The following is a 24,352-nucleotide window of genomic DNA, read 5'->3' on the forward strand; positions in this document are numbered from 1 at the left end:
GTCTAGCTGGTACAGGATATAGCCAAAGAAGGAATCATGGCACTATCTGAAAACAACTTAGAATATGGAGAATATGTAGTCATTACTAGGTCAATGTGATGCTTGTTTATATACTGTGAAATAAAACTTCTTCTGGGACTTACAGACAAATCATTCAAATACTGTATGTGATGGTTGCCTTTTAGGTTATAAACACTGAACAATAAAACATTCCAGTAATAGTTTTATGGTTGTTATTATAAGGCAGTAACTCTGAAGCCAACAAATGAGTCCATTTTAATGAGAATTTGTTCAGTGAATTTGGAGCCCATCCAAAAAAAAAAGACTTGTGGGAAGAAAAATTAATTAGTACAAATGTGAGTGCAAATTTTCTGGATTTTGTTTTTGTTTTGTCTTTGTTTTCCTTTTACTTTAAAGCATTTTGTTCGAAGTATACAACTCATGTGCACAATTACAAAGTTTGTACGGCTTTCCTTGGTGACGATAAAAAGTGGTTTTATTGTTATCATTATAATTATTATAAATGGGGATAAAAATTAAAGTGAAAAAAGAGAGGTCACAGTTTTGTCATTGGTATGTGAAGGTTGTTCCAAGGGCCCATCCAGAGTTCTTCATCTTCTGACTGTGCGTGATCACCGGGCAAGTCCAAAGACTCTTTGATACCTTCATTACCAACGGTGGACTCTTGCTGGTCTGTGCTTTTTAATCTGCCGCCTGCTGCTTTTGTTGCTATGTTGTCAGTGTCTACAGCAGAGGCAGCAAAGGAAACACTACAGGGTCTGGTGTTCAGTTTATCGTTAGATGATGCCCCTGTGGGAAATGTGTTCAGTGGGATGTTTTCCTCATGTGTTACACCTAACCTATCAAGCTTCTTGAATTGTTTTCCCAGTCTGGCAGGAGATGTGACCTTCAAATTGTTCGAAAGGCAACTTCGACGCGTTCTGATAACTGACCCATTTTGGGCTATGTAGATATTGCCATTGACGTTGGCTGGAATATTGGGGTTGCTGAGACGATTCCTCTGGCTTTCCGGGGCACTGTCCTCTCCAGTGGAGCTGCTCTCATATTCAGGATCAAGGACCAACTTGATCCTTTTCTTTTTGGCCCACTGGAGGACAACGAAAAGAGAGAAAACATTTAAGTATCTCCTAGTTTATTTTTAATGCAGAATATGGCTGCTTTTCTGTCTCTACTAACAAAAAAATCCTAAGCATAGAAATAAGATTTATAATACATAGTTCCCCTGATTAATGCATCAATTTACACTAGTTTCTCACCCCATGCTCTTTGAAATGGAAGGTAAGCACATGTAAAACAATAACTTGTAAAAATACTGTATTGAGAGAATGTCTATTAAACAATAATCCCTTTAGCCATCTTCTTCTCTCTAGTTTGTAGCATGCAGGAAGTTTATTTTTCAAGCATGTGAAAAGCAGGACACAGTGGAAAATTTTGTTGTGCAATTTGTAAAGAGTAAGAGAGTAAAAGATATTCACACCATTGTGACATTTAAGCAGCATAGTGAAAACGATCTATATTAGCTAAGATATTCTAACTTGGGGAGAAATATCATTGGTACCAACATTATATCCCAAGCAGTGCTTAAAAGTGTGTGAACCTGTTTGAATTTTCAATATTTCTGCAATATTTCAGTATCATTCATTTGTTTAAGTGAGTCTACTTTTAGGACTTTTGTGGAGAACAAATCATGCTTGAGGTTATATTTATGGAGAAATGTTCAACCTACAAAAGATTGACAAGCATATCTGTATCTATGCCTGCATCTCTGTTTCAATCATATGAAGATATATCCTGGGGAAGAGATGAGCTACATCTGTAAGTATCTCCAGACATGTCCTATACAATGTAAAACAGCTATAAGTGATTCTGCACATTATTACCCTATGGAGGGATCTCTCAGGATCAGTTCAGTTCCTGAAATTTGTTCAAGTGAACCAGTAGCTAAAAAACTAGAAGAATTATAGCCATACTGGGATAGGCATAATCATAATTTGATGCACATCTCTCCATGAACAGATAATGAAGAGTTATTTAAAGTTCATACATGAAAGCCTTATTATGAAATAATTCAACTATAACATAAAATAAAAAAAACTGACAAATGTATAGGACTTAGCGATAGAGGTGGTACTCATGCTAATAATAAGGTTAGTATTTTAAAAATAATAACTTTCTTCCAGAATAAGTCATTCAATGACTTATGAAAAGTGCTTGATATTTCTTCTTATCATGGTTCGTTGTAACAAATAAAAGAATAATGTTTATTCTTCAAGGAAGTGGAAGGTATGAAAATGGTTAATGTAATGTATTGGGCTTTGTCTTGTTAAGGGAACATCACATGGGTTAATTGCTGGTAGGTTGTTTAAGCAGGGAAGCTGGCTAACGGCTCCCAGCTCCTCAGACAACCCGTCTCCAGCGCTGCCATTGGCTGCCTTTACAGCGGCAATAGGTTGCTTTAAACCTATTGGCCGCCACCTAGAGAGCAGGGTATAAATTGCTGCATTCACAGCCCTGTTTCTCAGTTCAGTTCCTGCAAGCAATAAACAATGATCTTTGCTGAACTCACTCGCCTCGTCTCGTCATTGAAGCCACAAACCCAGTATCTAACAGTTAGAAAAAAGACTCTCCACCAAGGATCTAATATGAACATGTATCTCATCATTTAAATTATTATTTAAATTTTAAATTTAAATATTCATATTTTATCTAACTATGAAATTAATAAACAAGCAGCTAAAAAGTCCAATGAGAGTTTATATTATCCTTACAATTGGCACTAGCAAAAAGAAAGCAAAAGCATCAATCTCCTTAAAAATTAATTTCCACACAGAAGAACAAAACTATCAGCGTAAGGAATAGAGGGATAGATTATTTGCAAACAATGTTAAAGTGAGAAAAAAAATGGTTATAAATAGAACTGCTTTTTAAAGATATGCAGGCACTCTTAGGAAAAAACCACAAACCATGCATTATAGTAGTGTACATATGTTTCAGTGCATAATTAATTCACACGGGTTTCCTTGACGATTGCAATGTCAAGGGAAAACTTGCTTGTGTGAATAAACCATTCCTGGAAAGAAGGATCACAGCAGTTCACAACACTTCAAGCATCTCTACTCCTGAGTAAACAGGTTAACCAGAAAGCATTACGTGGTGATTTACATCTTGCCTGAAATGGCTTTTAATATCCTTATTCTAGAATGCTTTGTCACAGCACCGAGAGGTTTAATATTTAATTCTTTAGGCCTCTTGACCTTTTCCGGTTGGAACATCTAGCACAGGGGTCTTCAAACCTGGCCCTTTTATGACTTGTGGACTTCAACTCCCAGAATTCCTCAGCCAGGCATGCTGGCTGAGGAATTCTGGGAGTTGAAGTACACAAGTCATAAAAGGGCCAAGTTTGAAGATCCCTGATCTAGCACTTCTGCAAAAGTATGACTCTCTTCCATGTTTTGTCTGTCTAGTTTATTCTGTGAGATTTCCATAGTAACGCTTTCTCATTGGCAAAAAGCAATACACACAGTGCACAGCAAACAAATAAAAAAAACACCACTTCACTGCAAACTTTCTAACCATAATCTCACTTTTCTTTTAAAAGGATGTCGAATCACTAGGAATGTCTGATTCTGTAGTATCGGGAACATCTTTGGTATCACGGTCTGATTCACCTAAATACTCTTCAGGGACTTTTTTCTTTATGTTTTCACTTTTCACGTTCTCTTTGGAAACTGTTACTGATGTTGGCTTCTTAATGGTGCTTTTCTCCTCTTCAGTAGCATGTCCATCACTCTCTTCTTCACTGCTCCCTGTTTGTTGGCTGGAGGTAATGTTTTCACTGTTGGACGTGGCTTCATGGTCACTTGATTCCTCCTGATCCTCCTCCTCTTCTTCTTCCTCTTCTCCTTCTTCCTCTCCATCTTCTTCTTCCTCTTCCTCTCCTCCTTCTTCTTCTCTTTCTTCCTCCTCTTCTTCTCCTTTTTCTTCCTCCTCTTCTACAATGGAAGGTGATTCTTCTGCAGCTTCAGATGTTTCAGCTATTGCATCATCTAAGTCACTTCCAGCTCTAGAACGTGTTTTGAAACTGGACCCAGAAGTTTCGTCCTTCCTTGACCTTGAAGTAACTTCACTGCTGAGGGAACTTTGCATCAATGATGAGATATTTGACTCTGTATCATCTTCCACAAGGCTAGAAACTTTGCTCTGAGAATTAATTGTTCCATCTTCTGAGTCACTGCTTGAGGAGGAGCCAGATGAATCTGAATGTTCTTCATCAGAGTCCACCGTGCTTTCAGTAGCTTCATCTTGGTCTAGGGTAACTTTCAAATAATCTTTATCTGACTGAGATGTCGAAGAACTATTTTCTGATGAGGAGGAGGAGGAAGAGGAGGATGTTGACTTAGTAGATGATGTTGTCACAGAAGATGATGTTGTTTTAGAAGATGATGTTATTTCTTTCTTTTTTCCATAATCACTAACTTCAGATTCACTTTCTGCTGTGACACTAATTGAGATTCCGGACTTAGATTCGGATTCACTTACTTCCTCAGAGGTACCATGCTCCTGACTTTTCTTCAAAATACTAGCATGTTTAAATTTACGGTCAAGCTTTTTTGAAGATGGTCCATCACCTGCTGATTTCTGCAAATAGCTTCCCTTAATAACCTTACTGTCTTCTCCATCCGCTTGCTGTGCTGCCATCAGCTTGACATAATCTGAATCTTTGCCTCCTCCTTTTTGTAGCATCATTGGAAATATCTTGGCTTTTTTCCATGGGGATGGTGCTGCTTCAATTGTTGCTGGCCTGTGAGCACTAACTGCTATTCGGCCCAGCTGCATCACTGCTCTTAATTTCCTTCTTTTCTGGACTGGACTTTCTCTTACAAACTTCTCTTTGCCTTTACTACTAAGAGCTAATTGAGAACCTGGTTTCTGGATTACAGCTCTTCCGACTTGACTTGTTCCCTGTTAATTACATAAATGAAATTTATATATCCCTTTTAGCACAATTTTGGAAAACTTTCTGGAATGCAACTTGATACCATAGAATACGCAGATGTGAAAAAAATAAAGCAGTTAATATCCAGCACTTATCTAGAATCAAAATAAACAGGTGGATCCTAATTTTTGTAGCATCTTAGGAAACTTGAATCTTGAATGTCTGTGTAGCACTTTTTAAAACGCTGAGTGATAATTAACATTTGTCCCAAAAAGCATGATTATTTTTCTTTTTAAAAGTTCTGAATATCTGTATATTCAAGGAATATTGGCAATCACTCTTTTCCTAAAAGAAACTCAAGCTTTTGGGGATTTTGTGTTAGATTTTACATGTTACACAAAATGTTGGGGGTTAGCAGAGATCGCTCTCTTTTAATTTGATATCTCATATATCAACCTGATATTTTGCAAAAGGTTTTAGATATTCATTCGTTAGCTGAAAAAATGGAATTGTATTTTTTAACGATAAACATTTTTTTATTATTACTTGGACCACTAGGGGGCACTACAGATCTGAACAAGAATAGGAGATGTCAAAACCATATTTTAAACAAAGAAATAAAGTCTGGTCTTAGGCCTATATATAACTATAAATGTGGTGTGTCTGTTTAGCAGGATGAAAGTGTAATATATGCTACTTTTCATGAGTTATTGGCTGTTGTATATTAACCATACCGATACTAAACATCTTGAAGACAGTAAGGAAGGAATAGTTGCTGATATGGCAAGAAGTTCAGTGATAAAGATGTATTTATTTCTTTACAATAAAGAAATAAATATGCACTTCAGTCATTCTATAGATGCAAGTAGGTCTCCCTAGTGCTCAGAGGGTAAGAATCTAGATAACTTCCAACGTTCTTTCTGTGTTCTATGAATGCTGTTACAGAAATAATAAATCAGGGGTCTTCAAACTTGGCCCTTTTATGACTTGTGGACTTCAACTCTCAGAATTCCTCAGCCAGGCACGCTTAGGTTACATTTAGCCATCACACAAGGAGGCAACTGGAGCTCTCCAGATAATGTAGAAGACAACTCCCATAATTCCATGCTATTAGTGGAGGGGAAGGGCTAGAAACTGAAAACATCTGGAGGTTGAACAGTTTAAGACAGGGGTCCTCAAACCTGGCCCTTTTATGACTTGTGGACTTCAACTCCCAGAATTTCTCAGCCAGCATGCCTGGATGAGGAATTCTGGGAGTTGAAGTCCACAAGTCATAAAAGGGCCACAGTTTTTGAAGACCCCTGTAATAAATCAACTAACTAATCCTTAGCTTTAAAATAATGTCAGCTGGTTATTATTCCCAAGGCAGATATAATGACAGATTGTCCGCTTAAGAAATAGCAAATGAACTGATGGTTTCAAAGTTTTGTTGATTAAAATTCCTGAGGTTACTTTTATAGTGTTTTAAGCCCTATATAATCCACCTGTGTATATTTGAACTTTTCAAATATTTGTGTTGCACTTTAATTCTGACTTCATGAATTTGGTAGTTCATGGCCCTTATTTATGAATATATTGACTACCAATTTCTATTTTTTTCTTACATTTTTTAAATTGGCAAAAAAAAACCAAACACGGAAAGTGATATGGGTCCTAAAATAAATGAACAGAAGGTTTTTGGAGAAAAATGTCCCTTCAGTTGTACTTTTGCACTTTGGAATAGCTTCAAACCTACCTCTGCTTCTGTAGAAGTCCCCTGTGGACTATAATAATATCCACCATCACTCTCCACAACCACTTCTCCATACTCATCATACATCCCAGAAGGAGACAACAAGCGCCGCCGGCTTCCGTATTGAGGCAATTCGTACCTGGTGGAAAAACCAGGTACAGACACGTTCCATGTTTTTATACAATTCAATTACTGCTCTACTACATTTTTTTAAAAAAATTATTCCATCACTTTTGGTTTCTCCATCCCTTGCCCAATGAAAGACCTAATTGCTTCTAGACGTACCGTTAAGAGATGCGTCCACATTCTACCTTCACAGAAATAAACAAAACCACTCAAAAGTATTAAAAAGTAATAATAGTAAGTGCAAAAGGAGGCATGATTAGTAAGAAATACTATAACATCCCATTCCTGAGAAACAGAATATCATTAATTCCAGTTTAGGTAAAGGTAAAGGTTCCCCCGCACATGCGTGCTAGTCATTTCCAACTCTAGGGGCCGGTGCTCATCTCCGTTTCAAAGCCGAAGAGCCAGCGCTTGTCCGAGGACGTCTCCGTGGTCATGTAGCCAGCATGACTAGATGCCAAAGGCACACAGAACGCTATTACCTTCCCACCATAGTGGTCCCTATTTTTCTACTTGCATTTTTACATGCTTTCAAACTGCTAGGTTGGCAGAAGCTGGGACGAGTAACAGGCGCTCACTCTGTTACACGGCACTCGGGATTCGACCTGCCAAACTGCCAACCTTCTGATCGACAAGCTCAGCGTCCCAACCCACTGAGCCACCGCGTCCCAGTTTATGATACAGCTATTTGACCAAAATGCACTAGATATTCCAAATTTTATTAAAATATGGTCAGATTTGTGGCTATAACATTACTTCTACTGCAATGGGATAGGAAGAGTTCCTACGTAACATACCTACAGAGAAAAACTACGTATTCCTGTTGGAACAAATGCTTAATAATTTTAAGTTATTTTCAAGTGATCATGCTTTGCTTTAGGTTCTATGATATAGAGATAAAAATAGTCCCATCAGCTGTAGTGGCACAGTGATTAAAGTGCAGCACTGCAGGCTAACTCTGCCCAAAGCCTTGAATTCAATCCTGACTTCAAGGTTGATTCAGCTTTCCATCCTTCTTAGGTCAGTAAAATGTGAAGCCAGATTGTTGGGGACAATATGCTGACTCAGTAAACCACAGAGAGTGCTGAATATAAGTCTAAGTGCTATTGCTATCCAAAGATAAAATGTATATGCATCATATCATACTGTATCTAATAAAGAATACTTTTGTTGCTTATTTGATTTACCAGCTGAAGACCTGTTATGCAATTAAATTCAAAAGCACAGCAATAATCCACAAACCTTCCAATCTAATTGCCTATTTCTTACTCATTGATGCTAGGGACGTGGTGGCTCAGTGGGTTAGGATGCTGAGCTTGTCGATCAGAAGGTCAGCAGTTTGGCGGGTCGAATCCCGAGTGCCGCGTAACAGAGTGAGCGCCTGTTACTTGTCCCAGCTTCTGCCAACCTAGCTATTCGAAAGCACGTAAAAATACAAGTAGAAAAATAGGGACCACTATGGTGGGAAGGTAACAACGTTCCGTGCGCCTTCGGTGTCTAGTCCTGCCGGCCACATGACCATGAAGACGTCCTTGGACAAGCGTTGGCTCTTCGGCTTTGAAACGGAGATGAGCACCGGCCCCTAGAGTCAGAAACAGCTAGCACACATGTGCAGGGGAACCTTTACCTTTACCTTACTCATTGATGCTAGCCTATGATTGTAATAAACTTTAACTACCTCTCTATCTGGTTTCATTCTTGAACATCATTGAAAAGTGAACAGAATCAGAGTCAAGTGCTTTTTAACATAATGGATTTTGACAAGCAATTGATATTAATAATAGGTAAATCTTTCCCAGCCTGTCTTCCAGGTACACCATGTATTATAGGGATGGCATTTTAATTAATTTCTCATGATTAAAAAAGCCTGATAAAGAGGTCTATTGTTTAAATTAACTAATGCTAAATACCATGAGCATAGTCTTCAGATTCCAGCTATGATATGCTTCCAATAAACAATAACAGTAGAGATTTATAATCTATGAAGTCATATTAAAAATGAATCATACCCATGTTCATAACTGTAATAATCTTGCCCATAATACTCTTGTCCAGGATCAATACCTGATTCCATTGAAAGTTCCTGCAATACAGAGGAATACACAAATCCATATGTTATTAAATGTAAACAACCTTGAGTACAGTATGTCACAATAGCAGCAGCATAGTTGCTTGGTCTTCTTAGGTTGCACTCTAGGCATTAAAAAACAATAACAATTTCTAGATGATTTTCTTCATATAACAGAACAGAATAACATAATTGGAATGGACCTTGGAGATCTTCTAGTCCAACCCTCTGCTCAAGCTGGAGACCCTATGCTATTTTAGACAGGTGGTTGTCCAATCTCTTCTTAAAAACCTCCAGTGTTGGAGCACCCATACCTTTTTAAGGCAAACTATTCCTCTGATTAATAGTTCTAACTGCCAGGAAATTACTCCTTATTGTTGGTTGGTTGGCTCTCTTCTTGATCAGTTTCCATCAAGTGCTTCTTGTTTTGCCTTCAAGTTTTTTTACCCCTTCTTCTTTGTGACAGTCCGTTGGAACACTGCTATCATGTTATCATCCCCAGTTCCTCAAACCGTTCTTCATATGTTTTAGCCTACATCTTTGTTGCTCTTCTCTGCACTCTTTCTACAGACACAACAAGAGCCTTGGTGGAGCAGTGGGCTAATGCCTCCTTAAGTAACACCAGCTGTCTGCAATTAGTGCAGGTTCGAGTCCCACCAGGCTCAAGGTTGACTCAGCCTTCCATCCTTCCGAGGTAGGTAAAATGAGGACCCAGATTGTTGGGGGCAATTAAGCTGACTTTGTAATAATGCCGCTTGGGGTGTGTGTGAAAGCCCTAATAAGCAGGCATACACATAGAATGAAGGCTACTGCTAAGCTTGTAAGCCGCCCTGAGTCTTCGGAGAAGGGTGGGATATAAATGTAATAAAAAAAAATAAAAAAAATAAAAAAATATTTTTTACATTGTGGCAACCAAAACTGGATGCAATATCCCAAGTGTGGTCTTAGCAAGGTTTAATGCTCAGATCCAGGGGCACTGAAAGTACTGCGGTTCTGTTCAGAACTAACATTTGGCACTGTTGTAATTCTATGCCAATGCCACCTTTAAATTCTTTTTAAGATTGTGTTCAATTCTATTTAGAATTCCAAAAAAGATCTAGCTGACAGATGGTGCACATTTACGCTAAAGCTGAAAAAACCCCAGTATTTTATTACTGTGCTTTCTGCATAATCTTTAGCACGTTGCTTTCTTATGCCAACTGTTTTTATTTTATTGCTATATATTTATTTAAAATATTTCTTTAAAAATACTGTTCAAAATTCAATAAGAATTCAACACATTCACAGGATGTCACAGCTGTTGAACAAACTCTTTGTAAGAAACATTACATAATTTTAGTAGAATTGCTATAATGACAACTATTGTTCATTATATCATTTATTCCCTTTTAATCTATTGAGAATTCTGTAAGGGTGCCTCTCATTCCTGGTGAAATGTTTGTTCTGGTTTAAGAACAGCAAATAACAAGACTGCATATAATGATGCTCTAAAAAAAGTATTTTACACATGTAAAAAAGTCCATGTGCATGCATGAAATGCACACACAAAAAAGTATCAAATATCATGGTACATGAAATTTGTTACCATGGATACCCAGGTCTACTATATAATTTTAAATATAATTATGGATACAATGAACTGAGGAAACAGACTGGATAATGAGGGGTCCTTGAATTTGAAGGTTTGTATAATATCAAGTATGTGCAATTTAAATCTTTATGTAAGCATTTTTACAACCTCTTCAGGAAAATGTCACAAGTTAGTTTGCTGAAGAGAACAAAGGGCTTTTACTTCTCCCAATAATATCCCCCCTTCTTTTTTTTCCTTGCAAATATGATATACAAACTTCTCCCCTACTGATCTAAGGGAACACTTGTCAATGAAGCCCATTTCAATATTCTCAGGTCTGCCTAGGGCAGCTGCCTGATGTCAATGCTGAAAACATTGACATGTTTTTGCACTGACAATATAAAAGGCAGCCTTTTGCTTTAACTGTTTGGCTTTGAATCACTAAAGTATGGGAGGAATTCAACCTGGATGTTTTGAGAAGATAAGGGATAGCGCTTCAGAAGGGAAATTAAACTTCATGTGTTATACTAATTGGTGAATGTGATTTATGACGTGTAATTAAGGGAGGGAATTCTGTAGAATAGGATGTGTAAAGGGGAGGAGAATTCAGATTCTGGCATCCATCCATGAGTGCCGATGCTCCGTGCTCATTATTATAGACTTTTTTTAGAATAAACAATCATGCAGTATTCTTTGATCTGTCTCATTAATCGGAACCATGACACCTGACTTTAGGAACTGTCAGCCAGAGGAATGGATTGTCTACATGAAGTAAAAAATTCTTTCCTGCAGCTCTTGAAAATAAACAAACAAAAACAGTGGATTGTCAGGCAGGGTTAGGGGCCTCCAGCACAAGCCCAACAAGAGGCCCCTGGTTAAGTTCCTAGCTAAGTTCTTTGTCGGGTTAGGGAGGGGGGCGGGAAAAGACTATGGTTGTTTGGCGAAGGGGGGCCTTCCAACTACCATAGCGCAGGCCAGGCCTACGACCGTTCACGAAGGTGAAGAACGAGGACCAGTCGCTGACAAAGCCCAGTGGCGAGCTGACGAACAGCCAATTCCCAGGATGGTGGGGAACGGCAGAAGGTGCACAAGCAGAGGGCCGTATCATCACCGGGAGAGTCAGCTCCGCTCTGTACAAGCGGTGAGACGCTCCGACCCTCTGTACTTCCTCCGAGGACCCGGGAGCGAAGGTGTGCAGCCTCCTATGCTCAGGCTGGTGTACCTAAATGCCAGGTCCGTAGCTAACAAGGATCACCTTGTTCGTGACCTAGTGGAGAGTGAGCACGCGGACCTGGCTTGCATCACGGAAACCTGGCTGGGCCCAGAGGGTGGTGTCCCTCTGGTTGACCTCTGCCCGCCAGGTTTCCAGGTGCTGCACCAGCCTCGGGCCCATGGGAGGGGCGGAGGAGTGGCAGTAATCATCAGGGAGACCCTTAGCCCGCGAGAGACCACCGTCCCTCAGATAGCCGGGTGTGAGTCTCTCCTTCTGAGATACGGCCCAGGGGCGCAGTTGGGCCTGCTGCTGGCGTACCTACCACCTAATCGTGCAGCAGCAGCCCTGCCCAAGCTACTCGATGTCCTCTCAGGATTGGTGGTTGAATTCCCAAAACTCATAGTCTTGGGCGACTTTAACCTACCATCCCTGGGAGGATCGTCCGAACTAGCTCGGGAGTTCATGGCTTCCATGGCGGCCATGGACCTGTCGCAAATAATTTCTGGACCGACTCATGAGGGAGGCCACACCCCCGACTTGGTCTTCTTGTCTGGACGGTGGCGTGATGATATCGGTGGGGGCGCCACGACCGTTACGCCCCTGTCATGGACCGATCATCACCTCCTACGGCTAGACTTCCCCTTTGCCACCCCCCGCCGTGGGTGCACGGTGCCAACCAGATGGTACCGCCCTAGGCGCCTAATGGACCCTGATAGGTTCCAGGCAGCGCTTGGGAACCCACATGCACTCCCTGCTCACAGCTCGGCGGACGCCTTAGTGGAAGCTTGGGAAAGGGCAGCCACGGAGGCTCTGGACCGAGTTGTACCCCTGCGGCCCCTGACCCGGCGCAGATCCCAGCGAGCCCCATGGTTCACCGCAGAGCTCCGGGAGATGAAGCGTCAGAGACGGGGCCTAGAGAGCCGTTGGAGATCCAGTCGATCCGAATCCGACTGATTGCGACTAAGAATCCTCACCAGGTCTTATCTCGCAGCGATAAGGGTGGCGAAATCCAACTACTTTTCCACCCTCATCGCGTCCGCAGATAATCGCCCGGCTGCCTTGTTCAGTGTGACTCGCTCCCTACTGAACCAAGAGGTGAGAGAGGAACCCTTACAGGGTCGAGCCGAGGAATTCGTTCAATATCTGTTGGATAAAATCGCTCGGATTCGAACCGGCCTGGACTCCAACTGGGCAGAGTTGGAGGAACAGGAAATGGACAGTCTTGTCGACGTCATCTGGGAGGAATTTGATCCTGTGACTCCGAAGGAAGTGGACAGGATTATGAGGAGGTTGAGCTCCTCCACATGCTTACTGGACCCGTGCCCTTTCTGGCTGGCTTATGCAGCTCGAGAGAGGACACGAGGCTGGTTTCTGGCGGTCATCTCTGCTTCTCTGAGTGAGGGTCACTTCCCCACCGCCTTGAAGTGGTGAGACCTCTCCTCAAGAAGCCCACCTTGGACCCAACCTCATTGAATAACCTTCGTCCAGTCTCCAACCTTCGCTTCCTTGCAAAGGTTGTTGAGAGCGTGGTGGCACATCAGCTTCCTCAGGTCCTGGATGAAGCGGTTTATCTAGACCCGTGCCAATCGGGCTTCAGGCCGGGCTACAGCACGGAGACGGCATTGGTCGCTCTGATGAATGATCTCTGGAGAGCCCGGGACAGGGGCCATTCCTCTGTCCTAGTCTTATTAGACCTTTCGGCGGCTTTCGATACCATCGACCATGGTATCTTGCTGCGGCGCCTCAGGGGACTGGGAGTGGGAGGCACGGTTCTGCGGTGGTTCTCCTCCTTTCTCCAGGGTCGCTCGCAGTCGGTGCTGGCAGGGGGACAGAGGTCGACCCTGAGGCCTCTCGTTTGCGGAGTCCCTCAGGGATCGGTCCTCTCACCTCTCCTGTTCAACATCTACATGAAACCGCTGGGTGAGATCATTCGTGGTTTTGGAGTAGGGTACCATCAGTATGCTGATGACACCCAGCTTTTCATCTCAACTCCAAACAGTATCAGTGATGCCCTCGACGTGATGTCCCGCTGCCTGAAAGCGGTCCAGGAATGGATGGGGAGGAACAGGCTTCAACTGAACCCGGACAAGACTGAATGGCTGTACGTACCGGCAAGCCAGGATACTCAGATCATTCCATCCCTTAACATCGGGGATGAGTTATTACCCCCTGTTGATAGGGCCCGCAACCTGGGTGTCCTCCTAGACTCGCAGCTATCCCTGGAAGATCACATAGGAGCTGTGACCAAGGGGGCCTTCTCCCGGGTTCGACTAGTGCGCCAACTACGACCTTATCTGGACCTGGATGCCTTACGTACAGTCACCCATGCACTTGTGACCTCTCGCCTAGACTACTGTAACACTCTCTACATGGGGCTGCCCTTGAGAGCCACTCGGAAGCTTCAACTGGTGCAAAGTGCAGCTGCACGGACACTTTTGGGGGCCTCCCGATACTCCCATATCACACCTCTCCTCCGTGAGCTGCACTGGCTTCCGGTTGCCTTCCGAGTGAAATTCAAGGTGCTAACAATGACATACAAAGCCCTACATGGCATGGGTCTGGACTACCTACGGGAGCACCTTCTGCCAACGTCAACACCCCTCCGTCCTGTGCGCTCCCACAGAGAGCGCCTCCTCAGGGTGCCACCACTCAAGGAATGTCGGCTGGTGGCCCCCAGGGGGAGGGCATTCTCAGTGGGTGCACCAGCCCTCTGGAACTGCTTGCCTACCGAAATCCGGATGGCCCCCGACCTCCGCACCTTCCGGCGCGATTTAAAAACTTACCTGTTCCAGCAGTCCGGCCTGGCCTGATAGCTCTTGGGGTCTCAGTTGTTTTTACTATTGTTGTTCACTATTGTTCAATCTGTATACCTACCTTACTCTGTACACCACCCCGAGTCCCTCGGGAGAAGGGCGGTATATAAGAACAAATAAATAAATAAATAAATAAATAAATAAATAAATAAATCTGTCAGAGAAACTCTAATAGATCTGCTGTCAACCCCTCTACATAAGCAAATCAATTCCCAAAGGAAGGTTGGAAATAGTTGTACTGACATTGACTATAATCACAGAATCTTGCAACTCTGATTGTGCTATACTGCAGGGGTCCCCAGCCCCGAGGCCACGGCCCACTATAGGGCCGTGGCTTGTTTGGAACTGGGCCATGCAAGTGGCTGGCTGGTGCAGCCATGTGAAGAGTTCAAGTTGTGTGAGTGGCAGGCCGGTGAGCACATGCACACAGCTCAATTTGCACGAGCAGCGGTAAAAGTTGGAGACTGCTGCTAGACGCACCCTCTCCTGCCAGAGTGAATCAGAGATGGATCTGCCTGAGATGCTTCTGAACATTTAAATATTTTGATTTTTTCCCCCTGCCACTTATGCCTAGATAATGGTGTCTACTTTTAATGGTCAAAGTTATCTTCCTTATCTCTGGCCTGCACTGAACAGTGATTACAATTCAGGATTTTAAGGCTGCACCTAATTATAAGATTCTAATATAAGTGGAATCCAGAGGACAAAATGTTTACGGTCAAAAAAATAAAGATGGCAGCTGTGATGATGCAGTTGGAGCTGCAATCATGGCAATGATTTTGGATATTTTTTAAGTCATACCTTTTGAACCTGCCTGGTGGCACATATTGGCTTTGATAAATCAGCTTTGTTTTCAATATGGTCATTTTCCTGTCTGTCATGCTGGATTAAAATATCAAATATGATCTGTTGTGTACTTATAATTATCTATTTTGCAAAGATGTAATGTGTTTGAAACTTATGTTGGACTTAAAAATGAGCTAAGGGCAAGGACTCTATGACAGATGTTACAGATGTGTCAACTTGAAAGGCCCTAAAATCAGCTGGCTGAACTGCAAAGCAGCGATGCCAGTGCATTTAAACAATTATATCAGGGTAGGGGTGGGGGAGTGGCTGTAGTTATGAGGGAGACCTTATGTCCGCAGGAGGCCACCGTTCCTCAGATAGTCGGGTGTGAATCTCTCTTATTGAGGTTTGGTCCTAGGGCGCAGTTGGGCTTGCTGCTCGTGTACCTTTCGCCTAGTCGCGTAGCAGCAGCCCTGCCTGAGCTTCTCGATACCCTCTCAGGGCTGGTGATTGAGTTTCCTAAACTAATGGTTTTGGGAGACTTCAATCTACCATCCCTGGGAGGAGTATCTGAGTTAGCTCGGGAGTTCATGGCTTCCATGACGGCCATGGACCTGACGCAGGTAATTCATGGACCAACCCATGAGGGAGGCCACACCCTTGACTTGGTTTTCTTATCTGGTCGGTGGTTAGATGATCTTGGTGGGGGCTCCCCAATTGTTATGCCCCTGTCATGGACCGATCATCATCTCCTGCGGCTGGTCTTCCGTTTTGCCACCCCCCACCGTGGGGTTGTTGAGCCAACTAGATGGTTCCGCCCCAGGTGCTTAATGGACCCTGAGAGGTTTCAGGCAGCGCTGGGGGCCCCACCTGCCTCCCCAGCTCACAGCTCGGCGGATGCCTTAGTGGAGGCCTGGGAAAGGACGGCCACGGAGGCACTTGACCGAGTTGTACCCTTGCGGCCCCTGACCCGGCGCAGATCCCAATGGGCTCCATGGTTTTCCGCGGAGCTCCGGGAGATGAAGCGTCGGAGACGGGGCCTAGAGAGCGTCTGGAGGTCCACCCGATCTGAATCCGACCGATTGCGACTAAGAACCCATATTAGGTCTTATCTCGCTGCGATGAGGGTAGCGAGATCTAACTATTTCGCTGCACTCATCGCGTCCGCAGATAATCGCCCGGCCGCCCTGTTTAGGGTGACCCGCTCCCTCCTCAACCAGGAGGTCAGTGAGGATCCCTTGCAGGGGCGTGCTGAGGAATTTAGTCAACATCTGTCGGACAAAATCGCTCGGATTCGGACCGGTTTGGACTCCGACTGGGCAGTATCGGATGATCAGGACACGAGTGATCTTGTCGATGTCATCTGGGAGGAGTTCGATCCTGTGACTCCGGAGGAAGTGGACAGGATCATGGGGAGGCTGAGCTCCACCACATGTTTATTGGACCCGTGCCCTTCCTGGCTGGTTTATGCAGCCCGGGAGGGGACACGAAGCTGGTTCCAGGCGGTTATAGCTGCTTCTTTGAGTGAGGGCAGTTTTCCCGCCGCCTTGAAGGAGGCGGTGGTGAGACCTCTCCTCAAGAAGCCTACCTTGGATCCGGCTGTTTTGAATAACTTTCGTCCGGTCTCCAACCTTCGCTTCCTTGCGAAGGTTGTTGAGAGTGTGGTGGCGTATCAGCTCCCTCTGGTCCTGGATGAAGCGGATTATCTAGACCCGTACCAATCGGGCTTCAGGCCTGGGTACAGCACGGAGACGGCATTGGTCGCGCTGGTGAATGATCTCTGGAGGGCTCGGGACAGAGGATACTCCTCTGTTCTAGTCCTATTAGACCTCTCAGCGGCTTTCGATACCATCGACCATGGTATCTTGCTGCGGCGTCTCAGGGGATTGGGAGTGGGAGGCACGGTTCTTCAGTGGTTCTCCTCCTATCTCCTGGGACGTTCGCAGTCGGTGTTGACAGGAGGGCAGAGGTCGACCGCGAGGCCTCTCGCTTGTGGAGTCCCTCAGGGGTCGGTCCTCTCGCCCCTTCTGTTCAACATCTACATGAAACCGCTGGGTGAGATCATTCGTGGCTTTGGAGTTGGGTATCATCAGTACGCTGATGATACCCAACTTTTCATTTCGACCCCAAACCACCCCAGTGATGCCCTCGACGTGATGTCCCGGTGCCTGGAGGCGGTCCGGGTCTGGATGGGGAGGAACAGGCTTCGTCTCAACCCCGACAAGACGGAGTGGCTGTGCGTACCGGCATCCCGGGATATTCAGGATATCCCACCCCTCATTATGGGGGGTGAGTCATTACCTCCTGTAGATAGGGCTCGCAACTTGGGAGTCCTCCTAGATTCACAGCTCTCTTTAGAAGACCATATCGTAGCTGTAACTAGGGGGGCGTTCGCCCAGGTTCGCCTGGTGCGCCAGTTGCGGCCCTATCTAGACCGGGATGCCTTGCGCACGGTCACTCATGCGCTCGTGACCTCTCGTCTTGATTACTGCAACGCTCTCTACATGGGGCTACCCTTGAAGACCACTCGGAGGCTCCAGCTGGCACAGAATGCAGCCGCGAGAGTTGTGTCGGGGGTCTCCCGATACTCCCGTGTTACACCTTTGCTCCGCGAGCTGCATTGGTTGCCAGTTGTCTTCCGGGTGAGGTTCAAGGTGTTGGTAATGACCTACAAAGCCCTCCATGGCATGGGTCCAGAATACCTTGGGGAGCACCTGCAGCCGGCGTTAACTTCCCTCCGCCCAGTACGCTCCCACAGAGAGGGCCTCCTCAGGGTGCCGCCGGTCAAAGAATGCCGACTGGTGGCCCCCAGGGGGAGAGCGTTCTCTGTGGGTGCACCGGACTTATGGAACCATCTTCCGGTAGAGCTCCGGATGGCGCCCGACCTCCGCTCCTTCCGGCGCGACCTTAAAACCCATCTCTTTAAGGAAGCGGGCCTGGCCTGATGGGATGGGGTGGGTTTGTTATTATGACTTTAATTTTAAATTTGTACTATGGGCATTGTTTAATCATGTTTTAATAATTTTAACTTTTGTATCTGTCTTTTACGTATTGCCCTGTTAACCGCCCTGAGTCTCTTGAGAGAAGGGCGGTATATAAATTAAATAAATAAATAAATAAATAAATAAATAAATAAATAAATAAATAAATAAATATATTGGTTTCCTTTTCCTTCTCTGATAGTGAAAATATGGCCCACAACGTTTGTCAGGATCTAGAACTTAAGACAAGTGCTTTGAAAATTCTAGAATAAGAAAGAATATAGTACCTCAGGTCTGAGAAGAGAAGGTCTCAGCAATTGCTGTTGCTGACAAAGAAACAATATAAATTTGATTTAACTGCAAATAGCAAATAAAGAGTTCCAAAGTAATTTTGACATCATTATAACAATAATATACTTTTACAGGGTTAAAACAGAGATACCATTTCGTTTCAGCATGAAATTCCATCCCGAATCTCATTCCGGTGTCCGTTTTTACATTCAGGTCAAAAAATATTTAGGCGTCCCTGGCACACAAGTCCCTGACCAGGAATTTTCTTCCCAATTAAACAAAAATTATGAATTTTGAAAAAACTTCTCGGGACAACAAGAAAAGCTTGATTTTTAAAAAATAGAAAAAGCATAATTTTTAACCATGAAATATAACCCCGAATCTCATTCTACTGTCAGTTTTTACATCTGGGTCAAAAAATCTTTTGCCTACTGAGCACAAAAATCACTGACCCCGGATTCACGAATTTCCATCCCCGGAAATAAAAAAAACTGATTTTTAAAAAGTAGAAAAAGTACCATTTTTAAGTATGATATTTAACGCCGAATCTCATTCTGCCGTCAGTTTTCACATTTAGGTCAAAAATGTTTTTTGCCTCCTGGTAACCAAAATCCCTGACCCCGGCATCAGGAATTTCCTTTTCCAAAGAGCAAAATAAGCTTGATTTGTAAAAACTTGAAAAAGCACCATTTTTAAGCATGAAATTTAATCTTGAATCTCATTATTCCATCTGTTTTTACATTTGGGTCAAAAAAGTTTTTTGCCTCCTGGGCACAAAAATCCCTGACCCCAGCATCTAGAATTTCCTTCCCAGCGCAACACAAAAAACCTTGATTTTCAAAAACGAAAGAAGAACGAAATTCCTGATGCCGGCATCAGGCATTTCAGTGAACAGTAGGCAAAAAAAATATTTTTTGACCTAAATGTGAAAACGGACTGCAGAATGAGATTCAGGCGTAAATTTCATTCTTAAAAATGGTCCTTTTTGTACTTTTTAAAAATTGAGCATTTTTTGTTGTACCCTGATGCCAGGGTCAGGGATTTCGGTGACCAGGAGGCAAAAAAAACTTTTTGACCGAAATGTGAAAATGGACGGCAGAATGAGATTCAAGATTAAATTTCTTGCTTAAAAGTGGTGCTTTTTCTAGTTTTTACAAATCAAGCTTTTTTTGCTGTTTGGGGAAGGAAATTCCTGATTTAACCCCGAATCTCATTCTGCCGTCCGTTTTCAAATTTGGGTCAAAAAATTTTTTTGCCTCCTGGTCACTGAAATCCCTGACCACGGCATCAGCAATTTCCTTCATCGCACAACAAAAAATGCTCAATTTTTAAAAACTACAAAAAGGACCATTTTTAAGCATGCAATTTAAGCCTGAATCGCATTCTGCAGTCCGTTTTCACATTTAGGACAAAAAATATTTTTTTTGCCTCCTCTTCACCGAAATTCCATCAGGAATTTCGTTCTCCGCACACCAAAAAATGCTTGATTTTTAAAAACTAAAAAAGCATCATTTTAAAGCATGAAATTTAACCCCGAATCTCATTTTAGCATCCGTTTTCATATTTGGGTCAAAAAGTTTTTTTGCCTCCTTGGCAGAAAAATCCCTGAATTTGCTTCTGGCACACCAAAAAATGCTCGATTTTTAAAAAACTAGAAAAAGCTCCATTTTTAAGGATGAAATTTAAGCCTGAATCTCATTATGCAGACCTTTTTTACATTTGGGTGAAAAATTTTTTTTTTCTCTTGGTCACCAAAATCGCTGACCCCGGCATTAGTAATTTCCTTCCCCGGGCACAAAAAAAGTTTGATTTTTAAAAACTAGAAAAAGCTCCATTTTTAAGCATGAAATTTAAGCCTGATTCTCATTCTGCCATCTGTTTTTACATTTGGGTTAAAGAAAATTTTTGCTCCCTGGGCACTAAAATCCCTGATGAATTTCCTACCCCGCACACCAAAAATACTCGATTTTTAAAAACTAAAAAAGCATCATTTTTAAGCATGAAATTTAACCAATAGTCTCATATCTCTGTTTTCATATTTTGGTCAAAAAATTTTTTTGCCTCCTGGGCACAAAAATTCCTGATGGCGACATCATGAATTTCCTACCCCGCACACCAAAAAATACTAAATTTTTAAAAACTAAAAAAAGCATCATTTTTAAGCATGAAATTTAACCCCTAGTCTCATATCTCCGTTTTCATATTTCGGTCAAAAAAGTTTTTTGCCTCCTGGGCACAAAAATTCCATCATGAATTTCCTTCCCCGCACACCAAAATATGCTCGATTTTAAAAAACTAGAAAAATACCATTTTTAAGCATGAAATTTAAGCCTGAATCTCATTATGCCATCTGTTTTTACATTTGGCTTAAAGAAAAATTTTGCCTCCTGGGCACAAAAATCCCTGATCATGAATTTCCTACCCCGCACACCAAAAAATGCTCGATTTTTAAAAAGTAGAAAAACCATTAGTTTTAAGCATGAAATTTAACCCTGAATCTCATTCTACCGTCTGTTTTTACATTTGTGTCAAAAAATTTTTTTGCCTCCTGGTCACTGACATCCCTGCCCCCAGCATCAAGAATTTCCTTCCCCGCACACCAAAACATGCTCAATGTTTAAAAACTAGAAAAAGCACCATTTTTAAGCATGAAATTTAAGCCTGAATCTATTCTGCAGTCAGTTTTCACATTTAGGTCAAATGTCACCAAAATCCCTGACCCCAGCATCTGGAATTTCCTTCCCAGTGCAACACAAAAACCTTGATTTTTAAAAACCACAAAAACCACAATTTTGAAGCATGTAATTTAAGCCTGAATCTCATTATGCAGTCTGTTTTTACATTTGGGTGAAAAAATGTTTTTGCCTCCTAGTCACAAAAATCCCTGACCCCAGCATCTGGAATTTACTTCCCCGCACACCAAAAAATGGTCGATTTTTTTAAAATAGAAAAAGCACCATTTTTAAGCATGAAATTTAACCCCGAATTTCATTTTAGCGTACGTTTTCATATTTGAGTCAAGAAATTTTTTTTCCTCCTGTTCACAAAAATCTGTGATTCAAGAATCAGGAATTTCCTTCCCTGGACAGCAAAAAAAGCTCGATGTTTAAAAACTAGAAACAGCACCATTTTTATGCATGAAATTTAACCCCAAATCTTATTCTAACGTCTGTTTTCACATTTGTATCAAAAAATGTTTTTGCCTCCTGGACCCTGAAATCCCTAAACCCAACATCAGGAATTTCCTTCCCCAGACACCAAAAAATGCTTGATTTTTGAAAAGTTAAAAAAATTATTATTTTTAATCATGAAATTTAACCCTGAATCTCATTTTACCATCCCTTTTCATATTTGGGTCAAAAGATTCTTTTGCCTCCTGCACACAAAAATCATGAAACACCAAAAAATGTTTGATTTTTAAATACTACAAAAAACACCATTTTTAAGCATGAAATTTAAGCCTGAATCTCACTCTGCCATCTGTTTTTGCATTGGGGTCAAAACATTTTTTTGCTTCCTGGGCACAAAAAATCCTGATGCTGGCATCACGAATTTCCTCCCCTGCACACGAAAAAATGCTCAATTTTTAAAAACTAAAAAAGCATCATTTTAAGCATGAAATTTAACCCCGAATTTCATTTTAGCCTCTGTATTCATATTTGGGTCAAAAAAATTTTTTGCCTCCTGGGCACAAAAATTCCTGAATTTGCTTCTGGCACACCAAAAAATGCTTGATTTTTAAAAACTAGAAAAAGGATCATTTTTAAGCATGAAATTGAAGCCTGAATCTCATTATGCAGTCCATTTTCACATTTGGGTGAAAAATTTTTTTTGCCTCCTGGTCACTGAAATCCCTGAATTTTGTTCCCTGCACACCAAAAAATGCTTGATTTTTAAAAACTAGAAAAAGGATCATTTTTAAGCATGAAATTTAAGCCTGAATCTCATTATGCAGTCCTTTTTTACATTTCGGTCAAAAAAATTTTTTGTCTCTTGGTCACCAAAATCGCTGACCCGATCATTTGGAATTTCCTTGCCCACGCAACACAAAAACCTAGATTTTTAAAAATGAGAAAAAGCTCCATTTTTAAGCATGAAATTTACGCCTGAATCTCATTCTGCCATCTGTTTTTACATTTGGGTGGAAAAGAAATTGCCTCCTGGATAGAAAAATTGTTCCCTGCCCACCAAAAAATGCTCAATTTTTAAAAACTAGAAAAAGGACCATTTTCAAGCATGAAATTGAAGCCTGAATCTCATTCTGCAGTCCATTTTCACATTTGGGTGAAAAATTTTTTTTGCCTCCTGGTCACTGAAATCCCTGATCAGGAATTTTCTTCCCTGGATATCATAAAAAGCCCGATTTTAAAAACTAGATAAAGCACCATTTTAAGCATGAAATTTAAACACAAATCTCATTGTGTTGTCCGTTTTTATATTTGGGTAAAAAAAAATTTCGCCTCCTTGCCCGAACAATCCGTGACCCTGGCAATACGAATTTCCATCTCCAGGCACCAAAAAAAACCTCATGGTTTTTAAAAATTAGAAAAGGCACGACTTTTAAAGAGGAACTTTAACCCAGAATCCCATTGTGCTGTCCATTTTTACATTTGGATCAAAAAAAAAAATTCCTCCTGGCCATCAAAATCACTGATGTCGGCATGAGGAATTTCCTTCCCCTCACCTTAAAAAAAGGTCAATTTTTAAAAACTAGAAAAAGCACCATTTTTAAGTATGAAATTTAACCCCGAATCTCATTCTGGTGTCCCTTTTTACATTTGGGTCAACGGAAATTTTCGCCTCCTGCTCACAAAAATCTGTGACCCCGGCATCACAAATTTCCATCCCCGTCCACCAAAAAAACCATGATTTTTAGAAATTAGAAAAAGCACCATTTTTAAGCATGAAATTTAACCCTGAATAGCATTCTGCCATCTGTTTTTACATTTGGGTCCAAAAAATTTTTTTGCTTCCTGGTCACTGAAATCCTTGATGCATCAGGAATTGCCTTCCCCGCACAACAAAAAATGCTCGGTTTTTAAAAACTAGAAAAAGCATCATTTTTAACCATGAAATTTAGCCCTGAATCTCATTCTGCTGTATATTTTTATATTTGGGTGGAAAAAAATTTTTCCCTCCTGGGCACAAAAATCCTTGATGGCATCACGAATTTCCTTCCCCAGACTTCAAAAATATCAATTTTAAAATCTAGAAAAAGCACCATCTTTAAGTATGAAATTTAACCCTGAATCTCATTCTGCCATCTGTTTTTACATTTGGATCAAAAAAAAATTGCCTCCTGGTCACCAAAATTCTATCACGAATTTCCTTCCTCGCATAACAAAAAAATCTCAATATTTAAAAACTAGAAAAAGCACCATTTTTAAGCATGAAATTTAGCCCCATATTTTATTCTGCAGTCCGTTTTTTCATTTGGGTCAAAAAGCATTTTTGCCTCCTAGTCACCAAAATCCCTGATGCCGGCATCAGGAATTTTCTTCCCCGGACACCAAAAATTGCTTGATTTTTAAAAACTAGAAAAAGCACCATTTTAAAGCATGAAATTTAAACCCAAATCTCATTCTTCTGTCCGTTTTTATATTTGTGTAAAAAATATTTTCACCTCCTGGCCACAAAAATCCGTGACCCTGGCATCACAAATTTCCATCCTCGGACAGCAAAAAAAACCCACATTTTTTAAAAACTAGAAAAAGCACCACTTTAAAGCAATTTAACCCGAAATCTGATTCTGCCATCTGTTTTTACATTTGGGTAAAAAAATAATGCCTCATGGGCAGAAAAATCCTTGAAAAGG

General features: G+C 41.8%; 1 protein-coding gene across 1 annotated transcript in view; it reads right to left on the bottom strand.

Annotated features, from left to right (window-relative positions):
• Nucleotides 1-354: 354 nt before the first annotated feature.
• Nucleotides 355-24,352, bottom strand: part of PCDH15 (protocadherin related 15) — a gene marked incomplete at its 5' end in the record, with an annotated part of 427,034 nt that continues 403,036 nt past the window's right edge. The window contains 4 exons of the mRNA XM_083364768.1: nucleotides 355-1,108; nucleotides 6,693-6,828; nucleotides 8,825-8,898; nucleotides 18,534-18,572. Of these exons, the coding sequence (XP_083220894.1) occupies nucleotides 557-1,108; nucleotides 6,693-6,828; nucleotides 8,825-8,898; nucleotides 18,534-18,572 (801 nt within the window). The 3' untranslated portion in view covers nucleotides 355-556. The remainder of the gene's footprint in view (nucleotides 1,109-6,692; nucleotides 6,829-8,824; nucleotides 8,899-18,533; nucleotides 18,573-24,352) is intronic.

Source organism: Vipera ursinii (assembly GCF_947247035.1).
Source record: "Vipera ursinii genome assembly, chromosome: 5".
NCBI lineage: Eukaryota > Metazoa > Chordata > Lepidosauria > Squamata > Viperidae > Vipera > Vipera ursinii.